The 18128-nt window shown below is 40.7% G+C and overlaps 1 protein-coding gene across 1 annotated transcript in view; it reads right to left on the reverse strand.

The window, feature by feature from the left end:
* Nucleotides 1-18128, reverse strand: part of ARID1B (AT-rich interaction domain 1B) — a 216945-nt gene that overhangs the window by 130447 nt on the left and 68370 nt on the right. The window contains exon 3 of the mRNA XM_081998546.1: nucleotides 3070-3216. Within this exon, the coding sequence (XP_081854672.1) occupies nucleotides 3070-3216 (147 nt within the window). The remainder of the gene's footprint in view (nucleotides 1-3069; nucleotides 3217-18128) is intronic.

An 18128-nucleotide genomic window follows, 5' to 3' on the forward strand; every position in this document is an offset into this window, starting at 1 on the left:
AGGTATTATATGATTTTGTAATTTATTTTAAAAACACAGCAACACAGAATCACGTAAGTTCGAAGAGATGTTCAGAGAGAAGTCATGTAGTCAAACCTCCAGTTCAAAGCAAGTCTAGTGAGAACAGGGTGTCTGGGGGCTTTTTCTAGTTGAACTTTGAGCGCTTCCAAGGATGGGGATTCCAGTCTCTCTGGACTCCCTCCTGTGTTTGATAATCCTCATGGTAACTTTGTTTGGGCCTTTTTTTCTTTTACCAAGTTGCAACTTCCCTTGTCCCAGACTGTTCCCACTCCCTCTTGTCCTTCCATTGTGCACCTCTGAGATGAGTTTGGCTCTGTTCTCTCCCACATCCCTCGATTTGGTAGCTGTAAACAGCAGTAAGATCCCCCTTGGGCTTTCTCTTTGTACGGCCGCCCAATATACCAAATTCAGTGAACTCTGCCCTTAAAACTCCTAAAAGTGTAAGAACATCTACATCTGTATCTCTTGCTAAAATTTTAATCAAGTAAACTCTAATTTTTAGATTATTTTTAGAAAATAATCAGTCTCATATAAGGAGAGACGTATGCTTAAATAAGCACAGTTTTTAATATTTTTGTCTCAGCAGCACAATTTGACATACATTCGCAACTTTATTATCCTAGTATTAATTTTTGTGTTATACACTGGTTACCACTTAACAGTAACTCTACTATGCATCATCAGCAAAGAAAGAACACTGTTGCTGAAGTGTCAAAAGTATAGACTTCAATTTCTTGTGTTAGGAATTTGTTTTCTAGATTAGCAGTTCTCAAAGAATGGGAAAGAACAGAGTAGTGAGGTTTTACAAAGAAACATTAGAGAAGAGGTGTTCACCTGATAACCCTCCTTGAGACAGGAGGAAGAGCAGCCAGGGAACCAAGTTGGAGATGGCGACAAGGAGCAAGCGCCAAGGTGCTATGGACTACTTATTATAGAGATAAAGTTTGATATGAAGCAGTCCCATCTACACACAAATACTCCACGAAAAGACTGTATAATTCAGAACCTGGGATCAGCGTTCAAAATTTAAGACGCTGACTACGGCTGAAGAACAGGATAACCAACCAGCCATCCACAAACCACAAAGAATTTCAGGTGCAATTCCCACACTAAGGATTACCAATTGCAAGGCTGTGCTGGTGAGGACCTAATGTATCATGTGAATTTGCAGATTCAGGCAAAAAAGCCTGCTGACCTTGAGACGACAGTATCACCCTTGGAGCCTGGATTTAGACACTCCTTCAATGTACCCTCAAATCCTCAAAGAAGAAATTTGGCTATAGTGAGGGTGACATCTACTTGCAAATCTGTCCCTGCCTTTCTCTTCACCACAGTCCTCTGAAGTCCGTAATATTTGGAAGGCTTTGCTGCCATTTTGCCTTTATCCTCTTCTATGATACCCCTCACTTCATTGCACAAACCTTCATTTTACTGGCTATGACAGTAAATGATGCAATTGGAATCACTGGATGCAATCTGTATCAACAGATAAATCAGTATCTTGTTATTTCCCCAAGTCCTGTATAGTTGGTACATTTTGTGTATTTTTTAAACTAAAATACTCAACTCATGCAACTGACAGTATTTAAAATATGATGAGGTGTCCAAGGCAGAAAAAACCCATTTCAATTTCACAAACTGTGATATGTAGACATTGGAGCAGCTGTGTTTCTTCTATTTCATAGGCTTTATTATTAAGACTTTACCAAGATGCTTATGAACAGTATTTTCAAGTCGTAGAGAAATCAAGCATTTAACACGAAAGTAAAAGGGGAGAAAATTGAATTTAAAGACACAACCACAATCTTTAAAGTCGCAGTTACATATAATCCAAAAGATGGAAAGTGGTGACATTTACAAGAATATCATAGACACAATTAAGAATTCTATTTCATAAACCATCCAGCATTTTAATGAAAAAAGTTAATTCTCAATAGAATTTTAAAATGTAGATGAAGAAAAATTAACATGTAATTACACAGTTAAATTATCAGCTTTATTTTAAAATCAAAGGAGAGGAGCCTCCTGTATCATTGCTAGTTATGGCATCTTTTGTTAGTTTGTTTTACACACTATTTTTATTTCAAGCTAAGATTTCTACATTGCACAAGCATTATCCCAAAACGTTAATCAACCATGCCTCACAGAATTCCCTGGTGATGTGCAGCAAGTGCAGATGCTTCCACTAATACCCAGTCTTGAGCAACTCACTTTTGTTAGATTTCCCAGGATGGTGAGTATGCTTTAGTCTCATCCTTCCATTTCCATATCACCTCTCTTTGATTAACAGAGCTGAGACTGCAGATAGAACTGAGCCTACACATTCAGCTGCATCAGCTATGCACATTGATTTTGTTCAGTATCTAAAATCCGAGTGTTTCTCAAGCTCTGGGAAGCAGACGCATACACCATCACTTCCGATCTTAGCTAAAAACAGAATCACTTTAAATGGATTTTAATGGCTAACCTACAAAGCACAATTCAAGAACAGCAATGGATATTGAATGGATATGCAGTTTCACTAACTGGAAGTGCAAACTGACAACATTCAGATTAATAGCTGTTATATCAATTAAAAATATCTCTTAAGAAGCTCCCCTGACAAAGCAGCTCCAAAATGCCTTGAACTCATCTATCCACAAATGAAACGACATGAGAAAACAAAACAGTAGTGACTATGTTAGATGCAGGAGTTCTCAACATCTGTCTTGTGAGGGGAAAACAAAACAAAGGCAAGGAAACCTCCAGTCTCCACTGACATCTGATCAAGAAACTGTTAATTCTGCTGTTACAAAGTAGTAGTAGTTGCTGGGGTATATACACTGGCTTTATTAAAAAAATCTGATACAAAATAAAGCCTGAAAGTGTGCAGATGTATTGGTGTGTATACCCCCAAAGACTTTTCAGAAGGGTATTGTCTTGTTCTGTGTTTATTTAACTTTGTTTTTAACACTGTTCTCTGGAAAAGGAGTTGGGTAGGTTTTGTCCGTTTCACACAGCTCATTTATATACTCCCAGCGACCGTCGGTAATGGGGGACAGTGCTTACCTGCTGAGCCTGGTACCTCTGCTGGGCCTGCGACAGATATTGTGCCTGAGGTGGCAGATGCTGAGGCTGCGGCTGCTGGTTGTAGTACGGCTGCTGGCCCTGCTGGCAGTAGCCACTTACTCCTTGCTGACCATACTGAGGCGGTATCTGTTGGGAGAGCCAAGCAAAGCAAATGCCTGAGTTGAGGCAGGAGGACATGAAATCAAACCGTGTCACATCTGTGTGGCAACCTGATGAGAAATTATATCCTCGGCTATTACACCTGACCCAACAGTTCTACTCCTTTACTCAGCAGTTAATGCAAAGCCCTTAGGTCCTCTTGCCTAAGCAGGAGAAGTAAGCCCGAGTGCTCTGTATAGTTATTCTTTTCAGAAAGAGCTTCTAAGGAAAATGCTATGCTTCTGAACATCACTATCTCATAATGCCCAGCCTTAAAATACAGAAGCAGTTATTGCAAATTTTTGCTCTCCACAGGCACACTACTGAGGCAAATCGACAGAGGAATCATTCTGATGCGCTGACCCAGAGATGTGGAAAAAAGGCACAACTCTAAATAAACACCAAAAGACAAGTGCCCTTTTTTTGAGCAATAAAGTACTAATTTGTGAATTGTTTTGCCCACAACCCTCAGGTTTTTAGGTTTTGTGTATACGTGTACGTTAAAGCTTTACACAAAAAAACCTAGGGTTCGGCAGGTTTGGTTTTGTTGAGTTCCCTCTCTCTCAGTCTCTTCCCCCCACTAAGATAGATCTTTTTTAAAAAATAAAAGCAAAACACCAGTGCAACACAAAATAATCTGTTACAGGTCCTGTTAACAGAGAAATCAGCACATGTATCATGCATAGAAACCCCCCCTGCCACCCTGAGAATTTAAGTTACCAGAAGCAAGTCAATTATAAAGTCAGAGGAATCTTCTGGATCAGCTTACTCAGTAAGCCTTGTATCAATAGACACTGACATTTTCTTGAGATATTTGAAAGAGCACATTTTCAACAAGCTCCTGATATTATGTCTATATTGCCCCTATTTTAGGTACCTATGTTTTTTCCCTAAAAACTGGTACCGTTTCCGATGAATGACACATGCAACTTCGGACTTCTTCCATCTAGAATGGATCTCCCATTGGTCCTGCATATCCCTGCCCTAAGCAAATGTCTCAGACACCCAAGCACGTCTGAAACGCTTTCATCTTGGAATTTTTCCCACTGAGTCTGTGATACACTGATAAATCTGTTCACTCAACATGTAAACATATATCCATTCTAAAGTTAACTTACTACATTCATTCAACAATACGGTAATATTTGGTAGGCAATAAGTAATAAAGTCAAATTTAAACACGTGTGTAGGTTGTTTTTACTATCACAGCTTGATCTCCTCCTATTACTTCTGCTAGAAGTAGGTAGCCCTGCTTCTTGCTAACTCCTAAGATCAGGGCTGCAACCCCACTTCTGCACTTGTTCTGTTCACTTGTGCTTCCATTTACTTCTCCATCATTTCACAGGCAGTTAGATGTTTCTGCGACCAAAGTAACCCTTTTTGACAAATACCCTCTCCCTGCTGATGCATAAATGAGGCAGTTATAATGCAAACTAAAAAGGGTGTGTTGGAATATCATCAGGCAAACAGACAGCTGGAGTCTGGGATCTGACAGAAGACCACATGGTGATTTGCCTGTCAGCTGCAAAGGTCACAGAGCCTGGACCGGTTCCAGAAACGCTGAGGAGAAAACCTATGTTGTGGTCCATCTGGGTCCCAGTAACACTAAGAAGAAAAGGACAGATATCTTGACAGCAAGATATGGGCTTCTGGAAAGAAGGAGAAAAAAAGAATCTGAATGCCTGGTTGACAGTATGGTGACAAACCGATAGATCAGACTCATCAGGAACTGGAGTATTTCTGGAATAAAGAATACTTGTACAGGGGGCCTGGAGCTCACCTGAACATAGCAGCGAGGTCACTGGTACCTAAGGATCAAAAAAGTGTAATTTTAAACTGAAGAGCGGGGATTAGAAGAACACATGATTCAAAAGCATAGCATTGCTATGACAAATGGAGACATGGAGATTCTGGGCCATCAAGTGAAGATGCCGAGAGGAATCAAAGCATGAAAACAGAGACACAGATGACTGTAGAGTAAATAGGGTGGCAAGAAGAAAATCCAACAATATATTGCCTTCTACACAAAGCGGGGGGAGCAGAAGAAAAACTGAATCACTGGAATGTCAATCCTCAAACAAGAGCACTAGCAGTAGTCTTACCAGAAATCTGGTAGAGGGAAGACAATGAGTGGGTCACTATTTTGCATCATCCCAGGATACAAATACATAGGGAAGACAGCTGATGACAAAGTAACACTGTATGCTACACAGAGTTTAGAAACAAATCAAAACAAAACTCCACCTCACCAAGTAGCAGCGGTCTGGAGCTCGGTCAGATCAGGAAGAGTGCTGGGGCCACCAGGCACGGCCGGACTATGGCAAGGCTATCAGCAGCGCACCAAGCGAGATCAGCAAAGGCACGGTGCAAGATTGTAAAAAGGGCGAATTCAACTCCTCCCATGTAGACTGAGCAAGCGGACTACAAAGCAGAGACCAACATACCAGGTGACTGCCAAAGGTGGTTCCATGGAGCTGCTGGTTAGGGAGCCGGTGTAAGGAACCACTGCCTTTGGCTCAGACCTGAGCAGCAGGAATCATCTACTTCTGCATCCTACAGCTGCAGAACCACTATGCACCTGTGACCATAACACAGTTAAACTGAGCATCGCTACAGGAACAACGAAAACCAGGGAATCTACTACTGTTGTGCTTAACTTCAAAAAGTGTAACTACATAAAAAGGAGAAAGCTTGTTAAAATGAAGCTCTAACAGACAGCTACAAGAAATAAAATCTGACTGGCAGCATCAAAGCTGCTTAACAACCACCACATGGAAAGCACAGAACCAATATTCACCATCTATTAAGAAAGGCTTGAGAAGAGCAAAGGGACATCAGCATGGCTCACTGCGGTTTTCTAGAAGCAAAAAGGCATCCTTCAATAAGCCAATACCAAGACCAAATAAAGAAAACAGAAAAGATTCTAAACTCCAGCACTTCAAATGTAGTAAGTCAGGCCAGAAAGAGTTGGAGAAACAGCTAGGATAGGGAAACAAATAAGTAATGCATCATTTCTTCAAACACGTCAGGAGCAGGAGGTCTGCTAGTGATGATCAAGGTATAAAAGGAGATTCAGAGAAAGCAGGGCCACCACAGAGAAGCTTAACAAATTTTTTGCACTAGTGTGCACTGTGGAAAAATCTTGGGAGGTTCCCATGCTGGAGTCCTCCTTTGGGGATAACAACCAATGTGTCTGAATCTGATGGAACTAATCGTGGAACAAACTGACAAATGAACAGTGAGAAATGTTCAAGACCATACAGTATCACCCCAGAGGTCAAAACAAATTCAAGAACAAAACAGCTGAATTACTAATGATGGTACACAACCTGTAACTTGGACCTGCCATGGTGGGTGAGAATTGGAGTATGACCTTTTTTTTTTTTTTTAAAAAAGCAGACATTTGAGTAATTTAAGACTATAAAGGACTGATGACTGTTCCGGATAAATCTGTACAGGCAAAAATGAGGATCAAAATTAGGAAACATCAGCACAGCTTTTGCAAAGGAAAATGCTTCTCTACAGACTTCTTGGATTTATTAGGAAGGGTCAAACACAAAGGTTCAGAGAAATGTAACTAGAATGATCAAAGGTATGGAACAGTTTCCGTACATGGCAGCTATAACACTCTGAGTATGGAAAAGACACCTGGAAGTAAGAATATGATAGAAAGCTACAAAACCATCTTGTCCAACACAAGAATTAGAAGACATTAAATGAGGCTGGTAGAAGCAAGAATCAAGATGAGAGAGAAGGTTGTCTAGTCACAGAGGTAGCAGACTTTTGAAAGTCCTTGCCAAATGATGTTTTGAAAGCTGAAAGTTTATGTGGGCTCAAGCAAAGACTGGACAAGTTCACAGAAGATACTCCCTCTGAGAGAGTTACCAAATATACAGAGCCACATCTGGCTCAGAAAGTCCCCGAACTGAAAATAGCTGGAGGCTTGGAGAGTATTCGGGGAAGTATCACATGCTTGCTTTGCTCTGACTCTTCTCTAGGCATCCAGTGAAAGCCTCCACTGGAGGCAGGACACAGGGCTGCGTCAACCCTTGATCTGACCTGACAGAGCCATGCCTACGTTCTAACCACCTTCTCGCAATACATATTTGTGTCCTGTAAGAAAGCAATGAAAACTTGGTCTGCGAGGTACTAAGTAACAGATGTAAGCAACATGAAGAGGCAATAACACTTCGACGACCAGAAGCTGGGAGACTGTTCCGACTTCTTAAATGTTTTCTCTAGCAATCTACTTCCAGACACTGGTGTAAAAAAAGGGTACTGGGTTCTCCTTCTGACCTTATGTATCAGTTGCTTATGTTGGAATTTTCCTCCATATTCTACCAATCCGAACAGTTTTTAAAAAATCAACAACAAAAAAACACAACAAAGAACACAAAAATAATCCTGATGCTACATGTACTTTTAGTTGATATACTCTTCAGTGCAGAGACCCATCACCACTGCCTTAGCTGAACACCCAGTGTAATTTCTGTTATTTATTTAAATAGCCACAAACAACAACACGCAAATTAATCCTCCTGCTTTACTGATGGGGATCACAAGATACCGCTTATGGACAAATGTTTATTAAACAGCATATAAAAAAGCTTAATTAAAATCTCCCCAGAACAAAACAAATCTGAAGCCAATTACTTACAATGCTTGGAGTGAATGACCCAAGCATCCTCTTTCTTCATAAGGTAAACCCTCCCTTCATTTCTCCCTTACACCCACATTCTTCGTGGCCACACAAGGCAGGAGATGAGAATTTGGGAAACTTCAGCATGCCTGTGGTAATGCACACATTCTTGGGATGGTTCAAGAGAGAACAGACCCGAGTTTGAATCTATTTCTAGGCAAGCACAGAAACTGTAATAATTACTTTGCCTCCTATCTGACTTGCATAGTGCAAACTGCATTATTTTAGGAGAAGTATGACTGACCATCAGTGATTAAACCACTCTGAACATGAACAAGGAAAGGATGAGAAAAAAAGAGGAACAAAATTGGCAGTCAGAATGAAGAGATGGGAGAAATCTAATTAAACGTATAACTTAGCCCATTATCTTTAATTCTTGCTTGAACAAGGGGTCTTGTGGCAGACATTCTTTGTCCAGGTAATACCTTGACAGTAATGGAAGTTTTAAGCAATTTTTGCATGCATAATCCATAACTGATGTCAAAGAAGAAGGATCATTAGACAGCATTACAGTCATTATAATAATTTTTAAAATTAAAATGTAACAGAATTAGTGTGTTAGCATAGGTACACTAATAATGCCAGCAATAGGCAGCTACTGCACTTTTAAACCACCCTAATGGCTAGATCTGGTCAATAAAGGAAGAAACTTTACAAGTCCCTTATCACACAAAGCTCTGCCAAGCCACCTTGGGACCCACCTGAACGTGCCTGTCATCATGACATGCTCACTATAGAGAAAGAGTCCCGGCAACATCGGTCATTGCTTCTCCCTGTGATCTATTTGGTACCCAAAAAGTAAAGCAGACCCTGGATATGTCTGTAGCAGGCAACAGCAGCGTTCAGACCTCTTGAATCACGGGGTAATGATGTAAACATCTGGGGGGGAAGGGTGTGCCAGGCCCTATTAGCATTAAGCCCTGCTTCCAGAAGGAAAAGCTGAGCTCCAGAGGCAGGGGTGGCAGTCAGAAAAGGTGACACTACCTGATTCAGTGGCCTACGTTGCTGAGAAACAGTGAAACAGACCTGAACGCCGTGAAACAAGTACCATCTTCAGAAATTTAATCATCAGTAAGGTTCCACTCTCCTAGCAGCTATAGCACTGTAATTACATAGAAATTAGAATACAAAAATGTATAGTGAGTGGGATACCCAGAAAAAAAACACCACCTGGTAATCCACACCAGAAGAAAGATAGAGCATTCTTGCAGTCAGCAAGACGTTATAGCCAAATTTCATTCCAATTCCTTTAATTTTACAGTGGTCACTTCAGTAATAACTATAAAGCAAGCTGTCACACAGTTCCCATCAAACCTTCAAGTAAAACTTGTGATTTTCTGAAACACCTACTCCTTCATTCTCAGATTTCCAAAGCCAGAACTCTGCCTAAATATAAGTATTTCCCCTAAAATTCAAACCATACATTTCTCCGTACTTTTGTACAGAAAGTTATGAGGGAAAGTTGACCCTCTGACTTTGACTTACTTTAAAAAAAATCAGTTTGTATCTAGAACTTTCCAGTTCACATAAGCCCAGGTCTTCATCTGTACATTTAGCTGGATTACAGAAAGAAGAAAAATATAATATGCTTATACAACATAGGGACATCCTTTGGCACACATTCAGTGGCAGTAAAGATTCTACCATAGTGCAGCATAGTAGAATTCTGCATTCTCAAATCACCATGTCCAACCCCAGAGTGCTTGTGCACACATAGTCTTAAGGAAGGCAATAAGTCCTTCTCACTGAATGACCAAAAAAAAATTCTAAAAGGAAACCAAGTAAAAAGGTGGGTGTTAATGTCAAGGCTGTTAATCAGAGGTAAATCAGAAATCCTGATGCTCAGGCGTTTTATTCATATGTTCTATAAATTCTACTACTTCTTATCACTTGGCTTTGGCCTTTTGACAACACATTGGTCACAACGCTCACCTATGTTACTGCCTTTCCTAGGCTGTTTGGCTTTACACTGAAGTATGAACTTTAAAATCTTATTAAGAGACTTTAAAATATTAACACTGGCCGGATACTGGTTCACCCGGTGACCCAGAGCAAGTAAGCAAGAGGGAAAAAAGCCACATTTCTGTGTCAAAGCACAATAATCCCCATTCCAGAGCTTGCAAGGTAGCAGATTTTGCCGAGTCATTAAATGTATGTCTACGTTGAAGACTGCAGTGCAGTACACAGACCTGCAAACTAGCTCAGATATTGGAAGGAGCCTACACCAAAATCCATGCTAGGCTAATTTGCCATGCTCTGTAGAAGGGTGAACTAGGTCAGAGGGAGATCCACACTCTTGCAGACAGACTGCTTCTTGTACACAAGCCAGTTCATTTACAAAAGGTAGCTCAAGTATCTTTACAATCTGCTGCAGTCTGCAATGCAGTCATACCCTGTACTACTGTTAACGTGCAGGACAAAAAGGACAGGACTTCAACACATGCCTGTAGTCCCCTTTTCCTCAAAAAGGGCACAGCAGCAGGACTACACCAGTTGTCAGTGCAATGTGCATGGCATCAAATATATACCTGTCATGAGGTGCTCTCTATCTACTGCCTTTTACTGTAGCTTAAATCAAAGTAACATGAGCTAACCCATTATTAGTACAGGTAATTTTCCTCTCTTTTAAAAAAGAAAAACTCTTGAAAAATAGAATGTAAAAAACTACCAAGATTACATTATTTAAAAACTCTCCAGTCAGAAAATATAGATCTTAAGGTTCCAAAAGCAACATTAACTGAGCCATGCTGTACATACATAGCACCTTCTCTTTCTGATTTATATTGTCAAAGGCATTTCATAAAATATAGAGGATGTGAAATGTGGCTCAGTTAATGTGGCTGCTAGAATCTTATCATTTATGTCTTCTGACTTCTTAGCTGTGCAACCTTCACATCTTATTAACATAGTTTTTTGCATAGACTGTAGTATGGAATAGTACTTATGTTTTATGTATCGACATATTTTTGATGTACTGAGATTTTGAGTAAGTTTGCTATTCTTCATGATGAGAGCCAAACAAATAAAGACTACTACCACAAAATAGTCAATCATTTATAAGGAAAAGCAATATCTCTCCTTCCAAAAAGAACACTTTGATTCCCTTGTCAGAAATTGATGAAAACTACCTCTGCTGTAAATGCTGAATCTATGACAGTATCACAACCACCTCTCACTTCCACCTTCCCCTAAAAACAGCAAACAAAAATAAAAAATTTGCATTTTTTAGATGAGCTAAAATTAGTTTCAAGGGAGAGGTAAACAGCTGAGTCTAGAAACAATAGGAAGACATTTTTTCCTACACGTGAGCCTGATAGCGTTGATTTGTACAGTGCATTACAGTTTGAACTAACGCAACATTTGGTCCTTTCTGCAAATTAAGGGAGGAAAATATGATAATCTCTAGTAAGAGATTTCCATATTGTTATATCCATCCCCTCAGACCAACACCATAGAGAAGATTGAAAATTTGCAATAGATTTTTTCAGAAGAGCTATTTTGAAATATTGTATTAAAAATAGAGAGAAATCACAGTGCCTATACATATACACACACACTTAAGTGATGAGTCAGATAAGATATCTATTCTTATACCCTGCCTCCCCCCCTCCCTTTTTTTCAGTGATCAAAACAATTACGAGGGATCATGTAATTCAATTAATTATTTGATTTCCATTTTACAACCAACATAAGAAAAAGCACATCAGAACTGCCACGACCAATGCAAGCTTCACCTGATCCCTATGGTGTCTCCAATGGCTGGTGCTTCAGCAAAATGCACATAGGAAACCTTACCCCTCACTGCACTAGTAACATGACACTCACCTATGAAACGCCAGACATTAGTTAGAAAAATGCAAAAGCCTGTATTTAACCTGATTGTTAATCATATAACAAATAATCTATCACAGGGCACCACTTGTGCATCTGTGAATGGACTACACAAAAGCCTTTGGTCCCCAAATCCTCTATTTGCCATTTATTCTCCAGGAAATTGGTAACAGTTTTGACCACTATTTCTCAAATGGCGGTTAAAGTAAAATACGGTTAAGAAAATACACACATATAAACATTTTCCTTCAGACAAGTTTTGCAGTGCCATTCAAACCTTCTCAAGCAAGGGATGCAAATGAGAGGTATGGTTTGAGTCTGCAGAGCCGGTAATCTAACTGCATGAGTAATCCTCCATTTTTATGCATTTATACACAGAAAGTCTCCCAACACTTAACTATTGGAGACTGAAAAATCCCTCTGTAAAACGGCTTTCACTCTACATTTCTTCTGGCACACAATCTTGGTAGCTGGAAGAAATGCAAGCATTATTAGTTAATTGCAGTAGTGAGAAAAGGCAGAATGCACACATAACCTTGTTTATCACTGGTTCCCCAACATCTTGTACACCATTGAGTTTTACTTCTTCCAGTCTCTTTCAAGAGAGAAAGGTGCTTTTCAATTCATTCATGTGCTCCTCCAAAGATCTCAACTTTGATGAATACTGTCTTTATCATTCCTAAGTTTGATGGCTTTCAGAACTAAATCATTTGAGATCAGAGCCCTTCACTGTACCTCCTAAAAATAGCAAGAGAAGAACATAAAACATCTTCCAGGGAGCGATGCTGTGTACTCTTCAGCAAGCCATGCCTTTCGTCCTCTTCCCACCAAGCTTGTTCAATTCCACTAGACTGCTGGGCTTTGCTGACCTTCACAGTGCACACCCTCTCACAATTGCTTTTCTTCTCCTTTCTTTGCTCCTATCCTGCACCTAGGAAGGAACAACCCCAGGCACCAATATATGGTGGAGGTCACCCAGCTGGAAAGCAGCTTGGCAGAAAAGGACCTGGGGGTCCCGGTGGACAGCAAGTTAAACACAAGCCAACAAGGTGCCCTTCCCACAGAGGGCTAATGGTATCCTGGGCTGCATTAGACAAAGCACTGCCAGCAGGTCAAGGGAAGTGCTTCTGCTCAGCACCAGTGAGGCCACACCTGGAGCACTATGTCCAGTTCTGGGCTCCCCAGTACAATAGAGGCATGGACATACTGGGGAGACTTCAACAAAGGACCACAAAGATGATTAAGGGGCTGGTGCACCTCAGACACGAGGAAAGGCTGAGAGAGCTGGGACTGTTCAGCATGGAGAAGGCTCAGGGAAGGATCTCAACAGTGTTTACAAATACCTGAAGGGAGGGTGCAAAGAAGACAGAGCCTGGCTCCTTTCAGTGGTGCCCAGTGACAGGACCAGAGGCAACGGGCACAAACTGAAACACAGGAAGTTCCCTCTGAGCACCTGAAAATACTTTTTCACTGTGAGGGCAACCGAGCACTGGCACAGGTTGCCTAGAAAGGTTGTGGAGTTTCCATCCTTGGAGATATCCAGGACATGGTCCTGGGCAACTGGCTATAGGTGGCCTTGCTTGAGCAGGAGAGCTGGACCAGACTACCTCCAGAGGTCCCTTCCAACCTCAACCATTCTATGCTTTAATAATGTGGAGCTGCAATAAATATACTTCAATTTAGCATCCTAGTACAAAGCTAACAGCCAAGGGGCAGACCCAATTTCTGGGGTTAAACGGAGAAACCCTCTGGTTTTGGCCCAGACACCTTTGACGAGGTCACCACTTTAGATTTAGCCCCACACCAAAACAGAAGAGCAGTATGTTGCTGTAACACACAGCAGGTCATCTCCAGTTCCAGTCCTTCACTTCTTCTAGGGGGTATCACACTTCTAATCATGAAAAACTTGCCATGCACATGCAGCGGGAGAACAGATTTACAGCTCTTTATGTTCCCATTATGGATTTCAATCCCCAAATAGCGTCCACAGCATAGGAGGTCAACAGAAAAAAGAAAAAGGCATGACCTCCCACAGCTATCATTTAGGTTCAGCAATTTGTGACAAATGTAGTCATTTGTACAGTCCAAATTCTGCAGTTTCTTCTACTACAGCAGGATCAAAATCATACTTTTCATCTGGACACTAAAAATTCTCCACAGCACAGAATCCTGAGGGAAACAGAACGATTGGCTGAACCAACTGGGTAAGAAAATTTGATTACGTCTCTACCAGCCCGGCATAATGCTATGCTGCAAGATAATAAATTAACTGCCTAAGATCAGGATCCCATTCCTGTGGTACAGTCCCTCAACAACAACATTCCTACTGACATAGGCAAACACTCTGGAGTACTTATGCTCGCTTTTAAAAAGAAAAAATAAAATCCAAAAGTCTTCTTTAGAAGAGTTTGACCGAGCAGCATCAGCAACAAAAAAAAGAGAGGAAGATGTAAATCTTTCTGTGCAGGCTTTTCTTTCCCTTTCTCTATTGGGAACAGATAAAAAAAAAGTCAGCCTCTTAAATAAGAGTACTTACATAATGGTCCGAATGCTACATCTTACAACTGTAATACAGCTATGACTTCAAATATTGCTGCAAGTATTTTTAAAAGAAAACTTTCAAACCCCTCCTTGTAGTCACAAAGTTTAGATATTTGAATTATTCCATTTCTATTATTTAATTTGACCTATTACTTAGCACTGGAAAACATCAAAAGAACCCTGACAGAAACATCAAAGACATCAACCTTATAAATTCACGGCTGAAACCATATACCACATCATAATTTCTTAAATAATTACAGTTTTATTATACTCAAAATAAGGTGATTATTATAAATTATTCCTCATATCAGTTACCACAAGTTAGTCTTAGAAACATCTGCTAAATGTAAGTATCTGAATACAGATAATCCAATTCACATAACATTATCCTCAAAATAGAACAGAAAAACAAACAAGAACCTTTATAGTCATAACATTACTTATTAAAAATTACCTGTTTCGACTGATTGAAAATATCCCCCTTAAAAACTTACGAATCAACCATCAAGCTCATTCATTCATTCTGCCAGCCTACTAGAATTCTTTTCTTAATTAATATTGCAATGAATCTTAACTTAAATATTGTGGTCCATCAGTTAATCTTTATAACATCTACTATTCTTTCAAAGCATCCAAGCATCTCCAGGATATCCATGCATGCTCCCTCCCTTTCTTGACAGCTTAAATCCCCCTTGCCCTGAAGTCTGGTAGTTTTGTGCTATTATTTGAACATCTATTTTGTTTAAGCATTCACAAAACAAATTCTTACACTCATAATAAAATGCTTCCTTCTCATTTATGGCCAGACTGAAGTAATATCTATCTGTACACAAAATTAACACACAAGTGTATAATTGTAGTTTTATGCTCAAGTGCCCAAATTATACACTTTAAAACACTTTAAAGGATCCATCAGGAACATTCAATACCTCCAAAACTGTAAAGTCTAGAGGAGCGTCTTTTGTCAAAACAGCTGTGTTACAGGGAAATCTTTCCATTAAAAAAACCCAAAACAATCAACTTTGGTTTTTTGACTCCAAGACACTCAGACTGTAAAGAATGGTGGGAGCTGTCTGGTGCAGCGCATTTTGCCAAAAAGTAACAGACAAGCAGGAAACCGAATAGTTCCTTTGGCTTTTGTGTAATAAAGGTGTCCCAGGTAGCCTTTGTCTTGCAGCGCTAAGCACAAACCAGGCCCAGACTTAAGCTTGCTCAGAAAGGTGATTAAGGATGTCTGCACCACACCAAGTGAGGACCCTACACCTTCCTTCCTCATTTCACTCCCAAGGTAACCGCAACTCTCCACGCACAGACTTGAATATTCAGTCCTCTGCTTTTGCACTCCTTACACAACACTGTCAAGCAGCAGCCACTACACACGTAGTGGAGAAGCGGATGTTAGCCTGTCAGACCTTGCACTGAAATGGATTACAAGTGCTAAGACAATGCATTATGCTTTTTCACCCAAACTGGTGATAAACGTGCAGATTCTTGCATTGTTTAATTTACTAGAACAATTTAGGGTGGTTTTTTTTCCCAACAAACTCCAGTGGACGTAAGAGGATAAGGACAAAATTATTTTCATTGTTTCCTATGACAAACACACATCAAGTTCTTAATAAATAAAAGGTGGGGGAATTCGGAATGGTAAAAATTTTAAGCATAATAAGAAAGTAGACACTTCATTGCATTGAAAAACATAGAAAGAAAAGGTCTTCAATCTGACTCAAAGATAGCTACATAGCGAGGCCACGTTAGAAAAGATTTTCCTCAATACAAACAAGAAAATATACATGGTAACTTACAGTGAGAAAATGCAATTCTCTGTGCAAATCATATGGGATTTAGTATCAGGTGAAAGGTGCATGTAGTCATTGTTGACCATCAAAGAGATGGGGAGAGCCTATTTAGGTGTCACAGTCCTCAAAGACAGACCGCAAACACCAGGAAGAGTGAATCAAAACAGCAGTTGCTGTTGCAGTTTTCCGGAGAGGCTGACAGACTGCCAAACTCTTCCTAAGGTGATGGAGAAAGCACAGGTGCTCAGGAGGGAGACGTTCAAAGCTGCTCCACAGGAAATGCTCAGTGCAGAAATGCCCCCGAGCTCCTCATCTAATCTGCAGAATGGGTTCCTGCCCCACGCCTCCCCAGTGCCCACCTCCGCATGCGGTGAGGCCGGGGAAGGAAGAGGTCTCCTGACAGCAGCCACCACGTAAAGCAGGACTGTCCCTTCTGGAAAGGCAGCAGGACACAGTGGGGGTTGTTCACCTTTTGTGTAATGCTCCAGAGGCTCGAGCCAGTCCACTCTAACTGCTGCTCCAGAAGTCTCACCGCCTTCTCCTTTCTCCCAACCTGTGTGCTTCCATAGCTGGCTTGATCCTCTACCGAGTCATTCTACCACACTAAAACAGCAGAAAGTTAATGGACAGCCGGCTGCTGGCTTAGCGCACAGAAATAACTCAACATGGTCAGATAGCCCAGCGGCAACGTAAGAGAAGTGGCACGGTGGCTACCAGTTGGGTCAGCTTTGTCTGCTGTTGAACTGCAGAGTCTTTGTGTTTTGTTTTCCTGGGCTCTCCTCTCCCTGTTGAATCCAAAGTCACAATTCCCACTTTCCAGAGAAGCCCCCAGTACGCAAACAGAAGAGAAGACATGCAGAGGCCTCTAAGATACAGGTGCCAGGAGAAAGCTGCAGCCCAAAGGGAACCTACAAAAGGAGCTTCTCCCCTTAGCTTTTGGAGAAGACACTGGCTTTTCAGGTCTCCTCAAACTCAGACACCTAAGTTCCGCCATAAAAATTTAACCTATTTTAAGCAGGAAAGCAGTCATGACAGCTCTCACCCAGAATGACACCCGAGGGGAAACTACTGATGCAGGGAGGGGGATGCACACAATTCTCTCTCCCTTCCTTCCTTGCAAGATGCAGAAACAAATAATTAATGCATTTCAGGGACATTATTTGCATGAAGGCAAAGCCATGTTGTAAAACACAACTGGGCAGTGCCCATTTAGATGAGTTCTCGAATATTATTAGGTCAACGATCACTTTTCTATGTTGGTAGCTAGGTATTTAAGCCTCCCCTTTGGTTTGGCAAATCTTTCTCTGAGTACCAGTTGTACTTTACTGGCTACAGCATCGTTCAGGCATAAGTGTCTAAGATTAAACTAAGCTTCTGATTTTGCAGTTGCATAACTATTTAAAATGTTTCAAACATATCAATATTTCTCAGCAGCTTTATATACCCTCCACAGCACAGAGTTCACATGTCCTGAAGAACAACAGGCAAGTTGCATTTTGATTTTAAAAGTAGGAATTTCTACTACTTAGTTGGCTCTGAAGTATATAAATCTGATTTTTTTGAGAGTATAAAACTAGGGAGAAAAGCTTATGAAGCAGCACTGTCTGCTTTGGAGGGAGTACTTACCCATCTGCCCTTCTGGCCAGAGGTTTAATAGATTTCTATTTTTATAAAGGACATAAGGGGAGGGGGTGGCTCCATCAGTTTCCTACAGAAACCCAGCTGCCAAACTGGATGTGCCAAAGGGGAATTTTAGGGAATTTTAAAGAGATAACCTCTGCTGAGACTGCAATGTCAGCTTTGTAACCTCATGACTGGAACATGTGCAGTGAATGCTGGATTGAAAAAGCTGTGCTATGGGAGTTAGAAGAAAGAAAAGGAGAAAACACAAACAGCACGAACTGGGATGATTACTCTGTGATGAGAAGGGGACTGGAGCTCAAAAACACTGTTAGTTCACTATGAAAAAATACATCTATAGAGTAAGCTCACTTTGATTTGGGTATTTATCGATAACCTATGTGCAC

Source organism: Phaethon aethereus (assembly GCF_964289735.1).
Source record: "Phaethon aethereus genome assembly, chromosome: 3".
Taxonomy (NCBI): domain Eukaryota; kingdom Metazoa; phylum Chordata; class Aves; order Phaethontiformes; family Phaethontidae; genus Phaethon; species Phaethon aethereus.